Source organism: Aquarana catesbeiana, linkage group LG07, assembly GCF_042186555.1.
Source record: "Aquarana catesbeiana isolate 2022-GZ linkage group LG07, ASM4218655v1, whole genome shotgun sequence".
Classification (NCBI taxonomy): domain Eukaryota; kingdom Metazoa; phylum Chordata; class Amphibia; order Anura; family Ranidae; genus Aquarana; species Aquarana catesbeiana.
Window position 1 is genome coordinate 113,125,344 of NC_133330.1, and position 19,969 is coordinate 113,145,312.

At 44.9% G+C, this 19,969-nt stretch overlaps 1 protein-coding gene across 7 annotated transcripts in view; it reads right to left on the reverse strand.

The window, feature by feature from the left end:
• The window catches only part of SGSM3 (small G protein signaling modulator 3), a 746,342-nt gene that overhangs the window by 314,885 nt on the left and 411,488 nt on the right, over nt 1-19,969 (reverse strand). For all 7 annotated transcript variants that reach the window (XM_073592651.1, XM_073592650.1, XM_073592644.1 and 4 more), the window contains 2 exons: nt 5,250-5,445; nt 4,921-5,066 (listed from right to left, as the gene is read on the reverse strand). In XM_073592651.1, the coding sequence (XP_073448752.1) occupies nt 4,921-5,066; nt 5,250-5,445 (342 nt within the window). The remainder of the gene's footprint in view (nt 1-4,920; nt 5,067-5,249; nt 5,446-19,969) is intronic.

Here is a 19,969-nt window from a genome sequence, read left to right on the forward strand (position 1 = left end):
TCTCTATCTTCTCTGTGTTTCTTTCCTCACAGCCCTACTAGGTCTGATCCACACCGTAGTTCCCATAAAGGAAGTGGATCATCAAAATCACACCACCGGCAATCTTCCTCCAGGTCTAGCCGTCATAGATCTCCTTCCAGATCTGAACAGCGCAATAAAAATCCTTCTCACCCCCCTTCATCTCACTCTAAAGAGAGTTCAGGAAAATCATGCTGGGGTTGCAGGATGCCTGTTCCAACAGACAAATCTCTCTGTGACCACTGCTTCTCTAAAGCTGCAGATGAGAGGGATGGTGCAGACCAGCGTTTGGAATCTATGGTTAGGCGGGTTGTGAAAGAATCTCTACAGGAGAGAGAAGCCCAGCAGCCCCGTGATTCCCCATCAGACCCATTATGCCCTCCAGTGGGTGAAGGTTCTGTGCATGAGACATGGGATTCTTCCCAACCAAGTCACCCTTCTGCTCCTGTTTCAGACAGCGAATCGGATCTGGAAGATCCTGGCGTGGGGTTTGAGTTCGCTTTAGTTCCTTCATTGGTGAAGGCAGTAAAAGAGGCCCTGAAGTGGGAAGATCCAGTTACTTCCCCCCAAAACAGAGGAAGTTTTTTAAGCAGCTCAATAAGGAGCGACAGTATTTTCCTTTTCTCTCTGAGCTGGGTGAGGTCATTTCTGAGGAATGGAGCAAAATGGACAAGAAAAGTTCCATGCAGTCAAAGGTCTTGAAACTATATCCTTTCAGGGAAGAGGAAGTAAAGCACCTTGAGTCAGCTCCATTAGTGGATGCAGCTTTAATGAGACTAGCAAGATATGTAACGCTTCCCTTGGAAGACACTGTATCTTTTAAAGATCCTTTGGAAAGGCGAATTGATTCGGATTTAAAGAAGATCTACCTGACGTCAGGAATGGCATGTAAGCCAGTACTTGCGATAGCTGCAGTTTCCAAAGCTTTGGAATCTTGGTCTGATAATGTGAATGAGTTCTTAGGAGGTATCTCTACTGAAACAGCTAAGGATTCTCCTATCCAAGAGATCAGGCTGGCATCAGCCTTTCTTGGGGAGGCATCTATTGATGTCATCCGCCTGATGTCCCGGGTTATGTTGGCAGCTGTTTCAGCTCGTCATGCCCTATGGCTCCGTCCGTGGTTGGCGGACCCAGCCTCCAAGCAAGCTTGGTGCCGAATTCCGTTTGAAGGTTCTTCATTGTTCGGCAATAAGCTCGATAGTGCCATAACCCGGGCCACAGGTGGGAAGTCTGGTTTCCTCCCTCAAGACAGACGCCTACAAAATCAGAAACGCAGTTTCCCTAGAAGACAAAACTCTGATCGCGCTAGGGATGCGTGCAGCTACAGACCTGGTCGGGAGTTCTCTAGATCCTGGAAATCCAGGCAGTCTTCTTTCAAGAAACCCGCAAAAGGGGGTTCCTCTGGCAACCAGGACGCCACAAAGTCCTTTTGAGATTGGGCCCGCTCAGGCATGCCAGGTGGGGGCTCGTCTTCGCCACTTCGGGCATGTCTGGGCGGCCTCAATCCGAGATTACTGGACCATCAAGACGGTCTCCTCCGGTCACAAGTGGGTTTTCAGCAATACCCCAAGACTCAGATTTGTTCCCACAGCTCTTCCAGGTTCAGAAGAGAAAAAGCAGGTCCTATTAACCTACGTGAGCTGTTTATTGGATCAAGGCGCAGCCGTCCCTGTTCCAGAAAACGAACAAGGCAGAGGCATGTATTCTCCTCTGTTCATGATACAGAAGAAAAACGGTACATGGAGGCCAGTAATAGATTTAACACATCTCAATTCTTTTATTCGAAAAGAAAAGTTCAAAATGGAGTCTTTAATTACGATCCAACATTCAATACATCTGGGAGATTGGATGATTTCAATCGATCTGAAAGATGCATACTTTCACGTGCCAGTGGCAACAGAGTTCCAACAATTCCTCCACTTTGCGGTCGGCAATCAGCATCTGCAGTTCACTTGTCTACCCTTCGGCCTAACAACGTCACCTCGGGTCTTCTCAAAGGTCCTCTTGTCGGTTGTGGCTCTACTCCGTATCAAGGGGGTTCGTCTCCACCACTATTTAGACGACCTACTTCTCCTAGCTCAGAACGAAGATCAACTGTTAGAGCACAGGAGCTTAGTCATCTCCACCCTGCAGGAATTCGGGTGGCTGCTGAATCTAGAGAAGAGCCATTTAGAGCCAACACAATCTCTGGTGTTTCTAGGGGCTCACTTCGACACATTGGAAGGCACTATCTCCCTTCCAGAGGAGAAGATTGGAGTGATTCGAGACAGAATACACAGGGCCCTTGCGTCGTCTCACCTCTCAGCTCTCCATTGCCTGAAAGTAATTGGCACAATGACAGCTACCATTCCTATGGTGAAGTGGGCCCAATGGCATACACGACCCTTCCAAAAAGGGTTCCTTCAACAATGGGATTCTTCCAGCCAAATCCAGCGCATACATCTTACGTCATCCATGAGGACGTCTCTTCTTTGGTGGCTTCAAGGGAAGAATCTGCGCAATCACCATTCAATCATGCCCATCTCATGGGTCACGTTAACTTCAGATGCCAGCAATCGAGGTTGGGGCGCTCACTGCCTTTCAGAAGTGGCGCAGGGCCGATGGGGTTTCCCTGCTCGAGGGATTGTCTCCAACATTCTGGAGCTGAAGGCCGCCTTTCAGGCACTCCTGTCATTTCGCCATCTAATAGAAGGTTCATCTGTGATGCTAAGGTTGGACAATACAACCGCGGTAGCTTACATAAAGAGGCAAGGTGGAACTCGCAGCTGGTCTCTGCTACAAGAAGTGGAGCCAATAATGAGCTGGGCTCAGAAATATTTGTCCAACATCTCGGCATTTTACATTCCGGGGATCCAGAATGTACAGGCGGACTTCCTCTCGAGAGTGCAGATGGACAACAACGAGTGGTCTCTCCACAGAGAGGTGTTCGAGTGGCTTCTGACCCTGGGAGTACTTCCAGAGGTCGATTTATTTGCTTCTCCATGTAACCACAAGATGCCCAGATATTATTCGAGGTTCAGAGACCCTCAGGCTTACGGGATAGATGCTCTCTCAGATCATTGGAAGTTTCAGAAGGCTTATGCCTTCCCTCCGGTACCGGTGATTCTGCAATTCCTCCGGAGGCTCAGAACAGAGAAGGTGGAGATCATTGCAGCGATTCCTTTCTGGCCCAACAGGCCGTGGTTTCCTCTGTTGTCACTCCTGAGTTATCAAGACCCAGTTCCCCTTCCTCTCAGGCCGGATCTACTGTCGCAAGGCTCGATGTTACACCCATGCCCATCTTGCCTACACCTCAGGGTGTGGTTATTGAGAGGGAAAGGCTTGAATCCCTAGGCTGTCCGGAAGAAGCTATTCCAACTCTTCTCAGTGCCCGGAGGGGAAGTACGAACAGGGTATACGAACGGATATGGTCTAAATTCTCTGATCACATGTCTTCCCGGTCAAATCCGTGTAAGTCTCCAGCAGTAGAAGACATTCTAAGTTTTCTCCAATCAGGGCTGGACCTATCTTTAGCAGTCAGCTCACTAAGAGTGCAAGTGTCAGCCATCTCGGCCTTCACAGGAGTATCCTGGGCTAATCACACATTAGTCCGTCAATTCTTTAAAGGAGTTATCAGGCTTAAACCTCAAAGAAGACCTAGATTTCCCAAATGGGACCTTCCTATTGTCTTGGATTTTCTCTCCAATCTCGGATCAGATCCTGACAAACCTCTTTCCATGAGAGATCTCACACTCAAGACCACTTTCTTAGTAGCTGTGACATCGGCTAAAAGAGTGTCAGAGATTAGAAATTTAGGTTCTGAAGAACCTTTCCTAACCTTCTTTCCAGATAGGGTAGTGTTGATTCCCATGCTTGGTTCAAACCCTAAAGTGACCTCAGTCTTTCATGAAAATCAAGAGATTGTACTTCCTACTTTCAGAACAACGGACGATCAGGATGTTCATCCACTTGACGTAGGCCACACTCTAAAGCAATATCTGGAGGTCACAAGTCCATTCAGACAAACGGAATTCCTTTTCGTTCTTCTCCATGGTAAAAACAAAGGAAGGCGAGCTTCGGTCAGATCAATTTCCTCTTGGATTGTGCAGACCATTCAGAGGGCATACAAGGCAAAGGGCTTGGCCCCTCCAGAGGCAGTGACGGCTCATTCGACCAGGAGTATCTCGACCTCGTGGGCAGCTTCCCGGCATGTCGCGCCTGAAATCATTTGTAGAGCGGCTTCCTGGTCTTCTATTAACACATTTGTTTCTCATTATTGTGTTGAGCCTGCGGCTCTGTCATCCATTAATTTTGGTTTACAAGTATTGTCGGTTGACCATGTAAAATAAATTTGGTTTCTTTGCTCAAACATTTTTGCCCGCCCGTGTGTATTTTTGGGCGAGTTATTTCCCACACGTATGCTGCCATGGAGCCTGTCAGGAAAACGGAAAATTTATATCAAATACTTACCGTAATTTTCCTTTCCTGATAGGCTCCATGGCAGCAGGAGTCCCTCCCAAAATGTCTGGAGTAGGCTAGTTACGGAACATGGATAGCAGCCTAGAGCAAAGATTTATGGGAGAGGGGGTCCTATTGGGTAGTTATGGAGGCGGAGCCTACCCACACGTATGCTGCCATGGAGCCTATCAGGAAAGGAAAATTACGGTAAGTATTTGATATAAATTTTCCGTTATTTTCTTCAAAATTGTCGGTCTTTTTTTGTTTATAGCGCAGAACATAAAAAATGCAGAGGTGATCAAATACCACCAAAAGAAAGCTCTATTTGTGGGGGAAAAAAAAGGACATATTTTAAGTGGGTACAGCGTCGCACGACCACGCAATTGTTAGTAAAAGTAAGCAGTGCCAGACAGCAAAACTAGTTAAATATAGATAAGAACTGTACACACTACTAAATAAACATACCTTAATTTTCAGCATGCCCAAAGTGGTCTGAAACAGGACCAGAGAGCCCTGGTAGAAGAATACATCCCAGATCCGTAACAGCAGTTTTATGTGCACTACACTGGCAAATGCAGTAAGGAACCAGTGCAAAGTGATGAGGGACAGCTCTGCAGGTCATGAGAAAAGAGACATACAGTAATGGCAATTTGTGCACAATATACAGAGATAATTACAGCAATAGAAGAAAATCTTGCAGGTAAAACACGTCTTTGTGTCTACTTGCAATGCCTATAACAATGAGAATGACCAAGCGCTGTCATTCCTATACATAAATATACAAAGTCACTCACCAATATCATGTTCCTGTAAAAGCTTATCCAGCCGAGGGAGATACTGAACAATGAGGTGTCTGAGTACTCGTTGGTCTGTCTGAACACCTAGCAGAGTGGTGCTAAAATAGGATGCAGGCACCAGATCTTCTATAACAGCACACATCATCCAGAAGGCATCTTCCTCCTCCAAAAAGAGAAGCAAGCATGCAGCCACCTGCCAAAAAAGGAAAATCAAGTCTAGATTATAGGGATTGAGTCAGGCAGAAAGCAATTCATGTGTACATTTTACCCGTAAAATAGCATCAGTATAATGCTAGAAATGCTTGAAATGCTTCTGAGATCATTTCAGAATTTATCGAAAGCTGTATTTGACCTGCAGTTAACCTCCTGACCAGCTTCAAGTGCACCTTGCAATTTATTAGACTGTCATGGGATGCAAAATCTTCTCTGATGCCAACAAAATCCCATTAACAAATGTCCCAAATTTTATTGAAAGGAAGATGATTTAGCAGCAAGTAACTTTATGTGCCACGCCATCTAAACTGATATTTAATCTTTTGGTAGATGCTGGAGAATTCAATTATCTGACAGTTTTTTATATGCTCAGAGACTTCACTGACATGATGCACGAAGCTTTAGACTCTGAGGTCTGCACAGCTGCTGCAGTCAGGTAGGGGTCCCCACTCTCTGTTGAATTTTTTAGGCCTTGTTTACACTTGAAGTTGGGGGTGGGCAGAAAAAACATGTGAATGAGCTGTGTTTTTACATGCCCCCCCCCCCCACAACCCACACACACACACAATTCCTCCCTAAGCTGCAAACGCAGCAGGCGGGGACAGTACCAACTGTCGAGTGTGACCGATTTAACTTAATGGGACCACACCGCCACTGAGTGCAATGCATGCGTTTGAGGAATTAAAATAGGCGGAGGAGATGCAACATAATGTCTCCTCACTGCCTGTCAAACAAGTCCTAAATGTTATATTCCTACTCATCTACAACCATAAGAAAAAAAGATTTTTAACTTACCTGTAAATTCCATATCTTGAAGTACAGTATAGGATGTAGACTAAATATTCATATGCGCAGGGTTATTGGTTGGTACCTTCAAGTGATTGGACACTGGCAAATCTTTTGAGAACATGCCCCCTGGGTGTCTCCTCCTAGGCTTGTGTCCTGTACTGTACTTAGGGTTCCTTTTACCTTAAAAGCAGTATTAAAACCAAAAATCTAATATTTTTAATCACTGGGGGGGGGGGGGGGGGGGGGGCTGCATTCGTTTTTATTCCTTAGGATTTTTTCCCCTCTTTTCACATGGTGATCCTGCAAGTAAAACCCTCTGTATTAGAGTGTCCCCACTTTGGGGGAAGGAGCACAGAGGCACCTTTAAACAACAGCACTGTCATTCTGTGGCGAGGGGAGTATTAAGCTGGCCATAGACGGTTCGAATCTCGGCCGGTTTCTGCTGAAATGGCCGAGGTTCGAACCATGTATGGGCAGGCTGAATGCACCCAAAGTTGATCGATTGATCAACTTGGGTACAACCAGCCTGCCGGATTTTACATTATAGCTAGCGGCTGTTAAAGCTGCTATCCATAATAACTGTGTTTTCCCGGCGGGGATCGCTTTCCCTGCACCTCCGCTGGAAGAGCAAAATGACTCCGTGGGAGGGATTCCCCAGTCAGCACTGTCTGTGGTTGCAGGAGAGAAATTTGCTCTGTCTATGGCCGGTTTTAGATGTACTAACAGATTTAGATACAGTACCAAATTGAAGCCAAACTCCAGCTAACACTGCAGTTGTACAAGCAGTTACAGCAACAGCTTGTACATAAAAACATGTAATCTGATCGTTGTAAGCACTCGTCAGTGTAACCGACGGCTACATTTTCAGGAGAGCTTACAGACTTACTGGCTAGAACAGCAGATGAAAATATAGGAAATAAGGCCTAAATAAAAAAAAGGAAGGTATCACAATTGATAAGCTGCAATATCTACTTTTGGGATTAATACCCCTTTACTCATAGAGTATAGGACACAGGATGTATATTCATAGACCCTGGGACATCCCTAAGCAATGATTGACTGAGAAGGGTGGGCAACAACTAGTCAAATTCAAATTGTGCCAAAAGGCCCAACAATACCAAGGGTTTAAGAGACCAAACTTAAGAGTGCTGCTACAAGAATCTTGTGGCCAAAAGCTGCATCCACAGAAGATTGGCTGTCCCCTGATAGAACTTTTAAAAGGTATGAATAGAAGACAAGATGGTGGCCTTACAAAGCTGAGCCGCTGAGGCTTTATGTCAGAATGCCCAAGGAATTCCCTATCTAGTGAAGTGAGTGCATAAAACGTGCAGGAAGAGCTTTGCCCTTTAGAATATAAGCTCTGATGAGAAGTTGTCTTATTCATCTAGCGATGGTGGACTTTGAAGCAAAATGCCCTATTCAGGACTAATAGGCAGTCAGTTTTCCCAGCATAAGAGGTTGCTTTGAAGTAGATTCTGATAGTTGACTACGTCCAGGCAGTGAAGAGCAATCACCATTGGGTGCTTTGAAGCAGGACATAAAAAGGGGGACTGTGTCTTTGAGATGGAAGACTGATACCACCTTAGGAAGAAAGGGTGGCTTTGGGTACGCCCTTGTGAAGGACGAGGAATGGCTCTTTACAGAGAAGGCTGCAAACTCAGAGATACGTTTGATGGGCTTGATAGCAGCCAAGATGGCCATTTTACAGGAGAGATCATTTGGGGGGGATTTCCCTAATGGATTCAAAGAATGGTTTCTGCGTGGCAGAGAGAACAAGTTTGAGGTCAAACGGAAGCATAGAATGCTGTAAGGGGGTCTGGTTTGAGATAGAAGTTGAATAAAGGATTTGACAAAGAAGAGTGAGGCCACAGGTCTTTGAAAAATAATACAAACCTGTCTTGTCAGACTGCTTAAGGCCTTAAGGCCAAGTTTTGTCAAGGTCAAGTCCAGTTTATAAGAAGGCCAGAATGCGAGGAACAGAGCAATTTCTGGGAATGAAGCTCAAAGCATCTTTATTGTCCTGTGGACGTTTGCAGAGAAGTCCTTTAGAAGAAGGTACTCTAAATAACCTGTAACATGGATGCCTTGAGTTCTTAGAAGGGCAAGAAGAGGTGCAAAAAACTTTGAGAATACTCTGGGAAGAAAGGGTAGGCCAAATAGCAGTGTGACAAACTGGAAGTGATTGTCTCCTATTGCAAAACATAGTAAGCACTGATGAGGTGGATAAATGGGAAAATGCAGATAGGTGTGTTGAATGTATACATATGCCAAGTATTCCCCTTACTTCAGAGAGGCAATAACTGAAATTGCGGATGTCAAGCAAAATTTTGAAATATGAAGGAATTTGTTGAGAGATTTTAGGTTCAGGATAGGACGATTACCCAAGTTGGGTTTTGAGACTGCGAAGAGGGTTGAACAGAATCCTTTGAACCTGTACTCTAGAGGTACTGGAACAACTACTCAATGGAACAAAACATGGTTCAGGGAATTCTGCAAATCTAACTGTCCTTGGGCAGATTTTGGTTGATTTGAGGGAAGAGAGAGATTGGGGGGTAGGGTTTTAAACACTATTTCGTACGCTTTGAAACCATTGTTTCAACTCGCATGCCTGTGGCATCTGGAATGTCTGTGACCCAGAAATAGGCAAACTGCAACAGACCTTTCCACTCTAATGCCGCGTACACACGGTCAGAATTTCCGACAACAAATGTTCGATGGGAGCTTGTTGGTCGGAAATTCCGACCGTGTGTAGGCTCCATTGGACATTTTCCATCTGAGTTTCCGACAAACAAAATTTGAGATCTGGATCTCAAATTTTCCGACAACAAAATCCATTGTCGGAAATTCCGATCGTGTGTACACAATTCCGACACACAAAATTCCTCACATGCTCGGAATCAAGCAGAAGAGCCACACTGACTATTGAACTTAATTTTTCTTGGCTCGTCGTACGTGTTGTATGTCACCGCGTTCTTGACATTCAGAACTTCTGACAACATCTGCGTGACCATGTGTATGCAAGACAAGTTTGAGCCAACATCCGTCAGAAAAAAAGCATGGATTTTGTTGTCGGAATGTCCGATCGTGTGTACGCGGCATAAGTAGTAAAAGGGCACCCCTTCATTAGGAAAAGGGTTTTCAGGAAGATTGGTGGACCAAGCTGCATATTTCATCAAAGGACATATGTGTGAGGCATATTTTACAGGCAGCTTCAGCTGACTAGGCTTAGAGCCATTAGATTCTGCGCATGTGAATGGGAAACAGAGCAATTTTGGAGATTTCTATCATAACTTGTTCTAGGGCATCCACACAAAACAGCAAGGCAGGAGGTAATTTCTGTAATTGTTCTGTTAAATTATGATCCAGAAAAGCAGGATCGTATTGGTAGTTCAGTGTCCCTAGTCCAGTTAGAGGCAGTTTGGCAGATGGAAATTGTAGCAATAGTTGGTTAGAGCTGGGCCCGCAAGTGTAAAAAAAAAAAAAGGGCCATTGAAAGCATTTCAAACTTTCTATCAGCAGAATTTTTTAAAGGAGGAACATCAATTGGTACAGTAAGATGTTTGCTTAAAATGTAGATGGCAGGGTCTACTTCCAGAACAGACCACTTTTTGTGTGGATTCTTTTTCCACTGGATAGAGCTTGGCAGTGATTTCTGGAATGGTGAAAACCTTTTCTAGATTCATCCAATCTTCACAATATGCCTATTCTATTTGCTGATGAACAGGAAATGTAGTTTTTATTTTTAGCAGGTCTCTATATACAAACTGGGCATGGCAAGACAGAGGAGATTCAAGTGTGACATTGACAAGGCTTTTATGCATAGAAGTGAGCATAGCAACATTGGCAAGCGTACTGCGCAAAGCCATAACACCAGATGTATAAGAGCCTCAAGCCTCGTAGATCAGATTGTTGGCCAACAGAGCGTCAGACTTTTGTCCGAAGGGCGTGTGTCGGGAACTTGTCTTGCATACAAACGGTACACAATTGTCGGCCAATAAACATGAACGTAATGACGTACTACATGGAATTTCAGCTCTTGAGCGCCACCCTTTGGGCACCTTCTGCTAATGTCGTGTTTGGTGGGCATTGATTCCGAGCATGCCTGTTTGTACTTTGGACTTTTGTGTGACGGACTTGTGTACAGACGAGACGAAAATCTGACAATAGGCCCTTTTCCGCTGAAAATGTACGAGCCTGGAGGGCGTGGCCAGCGCGGCATGTGAGCGGACGTTTAGTCACAGAGCTCCCGCAGTGATCCTGATTTGATCCGGTTACCGGCACTCTATAACCCCCGTTTTCGGCTTGATCGGTCGGGGAGACTCCCCTTCACATTCCGCACCAGCTCCGGTTTATTTGGAGGGCATGATGACCCGAGGACAGAAAGGAGAAGGCTCCAGGATGGATCCTTAAAATGGCGCCGCTCCGCCGTCCACACAGAAACGTGACAAGCTGAAGGAGGGACAGCACAAGCAGCAGAAAGGCTCTAAGGATGGCTCCGCTGATCACCCTAAGGATATGAGGTACTATGCTCAAAAACTGTCTGAGAAATCAGGCCTGGCTGCAGCACAGTCACTAAGTGAATGCCCTGACTTTAATGATACGGAGGAAGAAGAGGGTGTAAGACAACAGGGAGCAGGGGCCATGTTGACACAGGGAGAGGTCAGTGATGCTATAGCTGATGAGCTTGAAGAACATGAGGAGGAGGAGGGGGGTGAACAGCCCACACTGGCAGACATTTTAAAAGCAGTTAATAAATATACAGCCTCTGTAAACAATCTACAAGTACGTTTTGGTGGACTCAAGGAGGAGGTTAGTCTCATCAGACAAGATATTCAGAAAATCCGAGAGCGTACCACTGCAGCAGAAAGCAGAATAAGTGAGCTTGAAGATAAACTCCCTACACTGATTAGAGGCTCCCACTCCACCACACGTTTAGCGAGAGCCACAGATACCCGCCCTGAGGATTTTGAAAACCGTCTCAGACGCATAGTGGGCTTACCGGAGAAGGTGGAGGGCCGTGACCCCACGCAATTCATAGAACAATGGATGGCTGAGATATTTGGCAAGGAGGCTCTCACTCATTTTTATGCTGTGGAAAGAGCTCACAGAATACCCCCCAGACCTCTCCCGCCTGGAAACCCCCCTCGCCCAATACTGGTCCGTCTCTTGAATTATAGAGACAGAGAAATTATCCTGAAATTAGCCAGAGAAAAGAGAAATATCCAGTACAATGGCACGCGGATTTCATTCTACCCAGATTTCTCGGCTGCAGTTCAGAAGAATCGTGCGCGGTTCTCTGAAATCAAAAAACGCTTGCAGAGAGTACAAGCTTCCTATGCAATGCTTTATCCTGCGAAACTCAGAGTTACCCTAAGGGGCAGAGCACACTTTTTTGAACACCCGGCGGAGGCTGCAGACTGGCTGGACGCTAATGAAAATGAGCTCCGTCAAGATAGGAGACCAGAAGCGGAGATAGATTGACATCTTTAACAAAGGCCCAGGGGACTTTCCTTTCTTTGTTTTCCCCTCAGCTGAGGGTAGTGCCGGAAACATACATTGATTCATTCCTTACAAAAATGCGAGTTCGATGATGAGATGGATCATGGCAATGTACTTCCTAGCAAGTACCAGAAAATATGTCATTGTTGTTCAGAACCCCGTCAGGGGTTGGAGGGACCGGTTGTCCCACACAGTTTTGTTATCTCTGTTGACACATCGGTGTCGTGGATTACAGGAAATGGTTGCCCTTCGATGCGACAAGTGCATGTTGATGGATAACTCATGTCAGAAGAGGCACTTCTGTTCGGTTTACGCACCGTTGTGCGTTCTAAGGTACTCCTTCATACAAGTTTGTTCCAGAGCGATTGAGGTATCATGGTTTTTGGATAGAGCCGTGACTTTCTTTTTCTTATGCTGGCAGATTTGTCACTTGTTAGCCCTTTCAGGGTATGACATGACGGTCCCCTCCCCCCCCCGGTTGGGGAGTCAGAGGGGCAACACATGGTTTTTCCCTGTTAATTGCCTACTAGTCACCCAAAAATGAAGACAGTGACTGTTCTTTCATGGAACGTTCGGGGCCTGCAAGATCCCCTAAAGCGGACAATGTATCATCTTTACTAAGGAAACGTCTCCCGGCTATATGTGCTTTACAAGAGACTCACCTTACTGCCGACTCTCTGTCATGCATTAATTTCAGATGGGTGGGTAAGGCATATCACTCCACTCACACCTCGTATTCTCGGGGTGTGAGTGTACTGATACACGGCTCCATAGATTACGAGGAGTTAGCTTCTGAGATTGATGCAGAGGGGAGATATGTATTTTTATGTTGCAAATTGTTTACCTTTAAATGTATACTAGCTTTTGTATATGTACCCCCTCCATACAACAATTTGGTGTTGAGAATCCTGGTGATGTTCCAAATGAAGTATCCGGAGACACCAATGTATGTCTTCGGGGACTTCAACAACTATACGGATCCGGTGCTAGATAAGCATCCGCCTGTGGTGGGAGGGAAGGGGGTACACCGAACTGCTCTTAGGAAATTTATTGAGGAAGTAGGATGGAAAGACCCATGGAGAGCTAAAAACCCGGGGGTAAAACAGTTCTCTTGTTTCTCAAAAAGCTATTCATCACTATCAAGGATAGATTTAGGCTTATGCTCCAATGCAGCTGAACGACACATCTCTGGGGTGATTTATGCTCTCAGGAGTGTGTCGGATCACTCCCCATTGATTGTAACTCTGGAGGTGCGCCCCCCTTCTACGGTGGCAAAGGCCCCATGGAAAATGAACGCTTTTTGGTTAAATCTCTTCCCTTCCCATGAGCAAATAGAATCTCATATCACAGACTTTTGGCGCTTACATACGGCCGACGATCTGTGGGCGGTGAACTGGGAAGCCTTTAAGGCTGTCCTGAGAGGCCTTTTCATAACTGAAATTCAAGCTATTAAAAGAAAGACACATGCTCAGAGGGAGGGAATTGAAAGCATGGCAGAGGATCTGGAGAATAAATTTATCACAGATCCAACCCAAGCTAACAAAGAGGCGTGGCTTTCGGCGCAGGATGCGCTGAATAAAGTCACGACATCTACAGCAGAGAGGAAGAGATTTTTTCATAAAGCAGCATTCTATGAAGAGGGTGAGCACACTGGACGCCTGTTAGCAACCATTGCCCATCAAACCTCCCCCTCTATTGGGGCCTTACGTACGCACCTTGGCGGGCTAACCAATGCTCCGGACCAAATCTTAGCAGAATTGGTAGGATTCTATTCCTCCCTGTATGAATCTAAACAAACATACACCTTAGACTCTTTATCTGAATATCTGGACAATATCCAGCTCCCTAGTCTACAAATGGCAGCTAAGGTAGAACTCGATGCCCCTTTAACCGTTGAGGAGTTGCAGATGGCGACCAGTCTGTTCCCCAATTCCAAGGCTCCGGGAGACGATGGACTTCCCATCGAGGTATATAAACAATATGGCGAGCATATACTTCCACGCCTGTTGAAGGTATTTAATGCAGCGAGACAGAGTGGTAACCTCCCTCAATCAATGACTAGAGCAAATATAGTTCTAATATTAAAACCTAATAAGGACCCCCTTGACCCGGGGTCGTACCGCCCTATATCTCTTTTACAAACTGATGTAAAGATATTAGCTAAAGCATTGGCAATCCGCATGAATAAGGTCATACCCAGTATAATCCACTCGGCTCAATCCAGGTTTATGCCCCAAAAATCGACTGCGATAAACCTTCGCAGGCTTTTCCTCAATATCCAATCCCTGGCAGACAATTGGGGAGATAGAGCGTTGCTGTCACTGGATGCCCACAAGGCGTTTGATAGCGTCGAGTGGGACTATCTATGGGCAGTGATGCGAAAATTTGGAATTGAGGAGGGATTTATTAAGTGGATGCAACTACTCTACTCGTCTCCAATAGCAGCCATTAGGGAAGGAGGAAGGATTTCGTCACCCTTTAAACTATACAGAGGTACGAGGCAGGGTTGCCCCCTGTCTCCCCTCCTGTTTGCTATGGCCATTGAGCCCCTAGCGGCTATGGTACGCGCTAATCCCTTGATACAGGGTTTTAGATATGGGGACATTCAAGAGAAGGTTATCATGTATGCAGATGACACCATGCTGCTACTTGGTGATACATCTACCTCACTGACGGAAGCAATGAGAGTAATTAGACAGTTCGGGAAGTACTCAGGCCTAGTTATTAACTGGACCAAGTCCTCTCTGCTACTGCTAGACCGTGACCCGCCCCCAACCCAACAAAATATGCAGGACATCCCAGTCTCGACATCCTTTAAATATCTGGGCATACAGGTTACAGCCCGCATACTGGACTATGTTAATCTTAACCTAACAACTTTGATCAATAGATGTCGCGATCGGGTCAAAGTGTGGCGTAAATTAAAACTGTCCCTAGTAGGCAGAATAAACCTAATAAAGATGATCCTTATGCCACAATTACTTTATGTGCTTCACAACTCTCCAATGGTTATTACTCTGAAAAAGTTTAGAATCATCAACTCCCTTTTCCGTTCATTTATATGGCTTTCAAAACCCCCCAGAATTAAACTTGAGCAGCTACAACGTCCTAAAGACAATGGAGGCTTAGCATTGCCTAACCCCTGGGTTTATTATTTGGCCTCCCAGCTGCAACACATTGCTAGAGTCATAAGTCCCGGACAGGACTTGGAAATGAACCTGAGGGACCCTTCGGCCCATATACTCCGATTCACTTCCAAGAGAGAGGTAGTGGATGGATTAGAGGCCCTACAATACAACAAATCCAATAGGCTCTTCCCAACCTACGCACTTATGCAGAAAATCTGGAACAAGGTCAGGATGCTGCAGGGGGTGGAGGGCTTCACCAAGTACAGCCCCATCTGGGAAAACAATCACTATTTAGAGATAGCTAAAATACCTTACGGTCTAAAATGGCAACAATACGGGGTGTCCCACATGGTCCAGATATTTAGAGATGGCAAATTGAGATCCTTCTCGGAGCTCAGAGAGGCCTTTCAATTGCCTGGATCTATGTTTTTTTATTACAGACAACTTAAACATGCGGTAGATGCACAGAGGGGTTCTGACATTTGGAACCTGGAGCCCACTTCCATTTTCAACCACCCATTTGCTATAACTATTTATAGAGGATTTATATCTGACTGCTATGCTATGCTTCTGAATCTTTTCCTAGGAGACGCGCCCCTAAGAGTCGTATCCTATTGGGAACAGGATGTTGGTTCTTTTGAGGAGGAACAATGGGAGGAAGCCTTGCAGGCAGTTCCCATGTGTTCGTTGAACGCTGCTCAAAAGCTCTCACAGCTTTATATTGTCTCCAGAGTGCATTACACGCCGGCTAGATTGGCCCGTATGGGATTGGGCACTGACTCTACTTGCACCAGATGCTCCAGAGATCATGGAGATCTCATACATCTCCTGTGGAGATGCCCAAAATTGCACCTCTATTGGAGTGGTGTCATTAACACTATTAATAGAGTTTTTCAGATAGTGATACCTTTACACCCTAAACCATGTGTGCTGGGGATTGTGGATGATCTACTGACTGAGGATATCCTTAAACAGGCTATTAGAAGAGCTTTGTTTCAGGCCCGCCTGCTTATCCTCAGGCACTGGAAATCCACGGATCCTCCCACGGTGCAAGAATGGATTACACAAATGGGGACCACACTCCGTATGGAAAAAATTATATACCAGCATAGGGGAGCTTCAAAAAAATATGAGAAATTATGGGCTCAGTGGCTGGATGTACCAGGCCTAGTGCCAGTGGATTTAGTGATTGATCGTTTATTCTAAAGATGGTTTTTCTTAGCTTCAATACACACAAGATGTATGATGAGCACTATATAACTAGCTAGTACGGTAGGGGATAATAAGTGAAATATTCATTGAAGGAGCGTGGATTGCCCACAGTTAGCTCTATCTGATGAGAGTTTTTTGATGTAATTTGTTATCTGGCCCTTTTTCTAAATTTTTTTTTTATATGTAAGATGTGACTTCCATTCTGTAAATTGCTATATATGCTCTGGAACTGTATGCACTTATTCAATTTCAATAAAACCTTTTGTTTGAGAAAAAAAGAAAATTTACGAGCCTACCATCCAACATTTGTTGGCCGAAAGTTAGACAACAATTGTCTGATGGAGCGTACTAACGGTCGGATTTTAGGCAGTGTCATTACACCGAAAATCTGATCGTGTGTACGAGGCTTTAGGGTGAGAAATCTTCAACGGCCTCCTTATTCTCTTCTATCTCTGAAAAGTTGAATTGTTCGCACCAAGTTCGAAAAGTAACTAAATTACAAACAAACTGACATTTTCCTGATAGGTATGCATCAATGCATACTATTCAGAATTGTGGGAATTCAATAACAGTTCAATAAGCACTATCCATGTCACTGGTCTTTACAGTATCTCACAAAAGTGAGTACACCCATCGCATTTTTGTAAATATTTTAAATATTTTATTATATTTATTTTTTTCATGTGACAACACTAAAGAAATGACACTTTGCTACAATGTAAAGTAGTGCGTGTACAGCTTGTATAACAGTGTAAATTTGCTGTCCCTTCAAAATAACTGAACACATAGCTATTAACGTCTAAACCACTGGCAACAAAAGTAAGTACACCCCCAAGTGAAAATTTCCAAATTGGTCCCAAAGTGTCAATATTTTTTGTGGCCACCATTATTCTCCAGCACTGCCTTAACCCTCTTGGGCATGGAGTTCACCAGAGCTTCACAGGTTGCTATTGGAGTCCTCTTCCACTCCTCCATAACGTCATCACAGAGCTAGTGGATGTTAGAGACCTTGCGCTCCTCCACCTTCTGTTTGAGGATGCCCCACAGATGCTCAATAGAGTTTAGGTCTGGAGACATGCTTAGCCAGTCTGTCACCTTTAACCTCAGCTACTTTAGGTAGGCAGTGGTCATCTTGGAGGTGTGTTTGGGGCCGTTATGTTGGAATACTGCCCTGCAGCCTAGTCTCCCAAGGGAGGGGATCATGCTCTGCTTCAGTATGTCACAGGACATGAATATAAACAAGCAAGCAAGCAAGGAGCTAGCGAGCAAAAAGGGGGAGGGTTGGGACTTTAAATGAAGCACATGATTGCAAATCAATGATTGGTGGGTTAATAAATTGTTTAATAAATCATATACAGTGGTTAACATACAAGTTCCTAATATCACTTGACAAGGCGGTTAGAATAGGTAATTGCACTGATATACAGTGGTTAACATACAAATTACTAATATCACTTGGCAAGGCAGATACAGTAAGTAATAACACTGGTGATAAAAAACATTCCTAGGTAAATAAGGGGCCACCAATATCAGGGTAGGTAAACATATATTGCACAGTAATGCCTGCATGATCTCTGGCCTCAATGTTCCTGTATTGAAAGATGAAGAATACACACAATGAAGATTGGTAAGTGAAAGTGGTATCTAGTAGCTCGAGCTCGGCGTGCGTGACGTTGGCGGGTTTTCCCGCGGCAGCGCCTATATAGTCATCTTCCTTCGGGGGGATGCAGCACTTGAGACACTCTACTCTTTGGTTTCAGTGCTTTTCACTGCAACATGTCCTTTTCTCATAGCACCAGGTAACCTTTGCACTATATGAGCCACTTTCACTCCATCCAACTATTTTACAGACCCTTTGTTTCAGCTATATGGTGGGCATTTTCTCACCTTTTTTTCACTCACTACTATAATTTTTTCAGTTTTCGTTTTCTCACTATTGTTCACTCCCTAACTTCACACAGCCACTCATTTTCCTTCTTTCCCCCACTCCTCCACAGACACTTCATCTGTTTTGTTCACTCACCTCTCCAGAGTGCCTTGTGGTCCTGTGTCTCCCTGGCAGGTGCCTGTGTTGGTCGCCGACGCTGGGTCGCCCGCCTCAGCTCCCGGTTGTGGTGTTCCCAGATGGCTTACCACTCTCAGCCTTTCACCATCAACAAACGGATCTTAGTGAGTACCTTGCTTCTCGGGGGGTTTCATTTACCCCTCCTGTATCCATGTTAATTACGTTCGACTCATTATACAATTTTAAATGACAAAATGATGGCGTGTCTGCTCCTGATGAGTGGTCCAGAACCACAAAACGTATCGAGCTACTAGATACCGCTTTCATTTACCAATCTTCATTGCGTGTATGGTTCATCTTTCAATACAGGAACATTGAGGCCAGAGATCATGCAGGCATTACTGTGCAATATATGTTTACCTACCCTGATATTGGTGGCCCCTTATTTACCTAGCAATGTTTTTTATCACCAGTGTTATTACTTATTCTATCTGCCTTGCCAAGTGATATTAGTAATTTGTATGTTAACCACTGTATATCAGTGCCATTACCTAACCTAACTGCCTTGTCGAGTGATAATAGGAACTTGTATGTTAACCACTGTATGTGATTTATTAAACAATTTATTAACCCACCAATCATTGATTTGCAACCATGTGCTTCATTTAAATTCCCAACCCCCCCCCCCTTTTTTTGCTCGCTAGCTCCTTGCTTACTTGTTTATAGTTGTGACAGGGATGGAAATACATGACCTTACCAGGCCGTAATTTCGTTCAAAGTCCCAAAAAGCCCCCTCTTTTTGCTCTTCATATGTCACAGTACATGTTGGCATTCATGATTCTCTCAATGAACTGTAGCTCCCCAGTGCCGGCAGCACTCATGCAGCCCCATACCATGACACTACCAGCACCATGCTTGACTGTAGGAAAGACACACTTGTCTTTGTACTCCTCACCTGGTTGCCGCCACACACGCTTGACACCATCTGAACCAAATAGGTTTATCTTTGTCTCATGAGACCACAGGAGATGGTTCAAGTAATCCATGTCCTTAATGTGCTTGTCTTCAGCAAACTGTTTGCAGGCTTTCTTGTGCATCATCTTTAGAAGAGGCTTCCTTCTGGGACGACAGCCATGCAGACCAATTTGATGCAGTGTGCAGCATACGGTCTGAGCACTGACAGGCTGACCCCCCCCACCCCTTCAACCTCTGCAGCAATGCTGACAGCACTCATACATGTATTTCCCAAAGACAACCTCTGGATATGATACTGAGCATGTGCACTCAACTTCTTTGGTCAATGATGGCGAGGCCTGTCCTGAGTGGAACCTGTCCTGTTAAACCGCTGTACGGTCTTGGCCACCGTGCTGCAGCTCAGATTCAGGGTCTTGGCAATCTTCTTGTAGCCTAGGCCATCTTTACATAGAGCAACAATTCTTTTTTTCAGATCCTCAGAAAGTTCTTTGCCATGAGGTGTCATGTTGAACTTCCAGTGACTAGTATGAGAGAGTGAGAGCATTAACACCAAATTTAACACAACTGCTCCCCATTCACACCTGAGTCATTGTAACACTAACGAGTCACATGCCACCGGGGAGGGAAAATGGCTAATTGGGCCCAATTTGGACATTTTCACTTAGGGGTGTACTCACTTTTGTTGCCAGCGGTTTAGACATTAATGACTGTGTGTTGATTTATTTTGAGGGGACAGCAAATTTACACTGTTATACAAGCTGTACACTCACTACTTTACATTGTAGCAAAGTGTAATATCTTCAGTGTTGTCACATGAAAAGATATAATAAAATGTTTACAAAAATGTGAGGGATGTACTCCCTTTTGTGAGATACTGTATACAGAGTCCAGGCTTC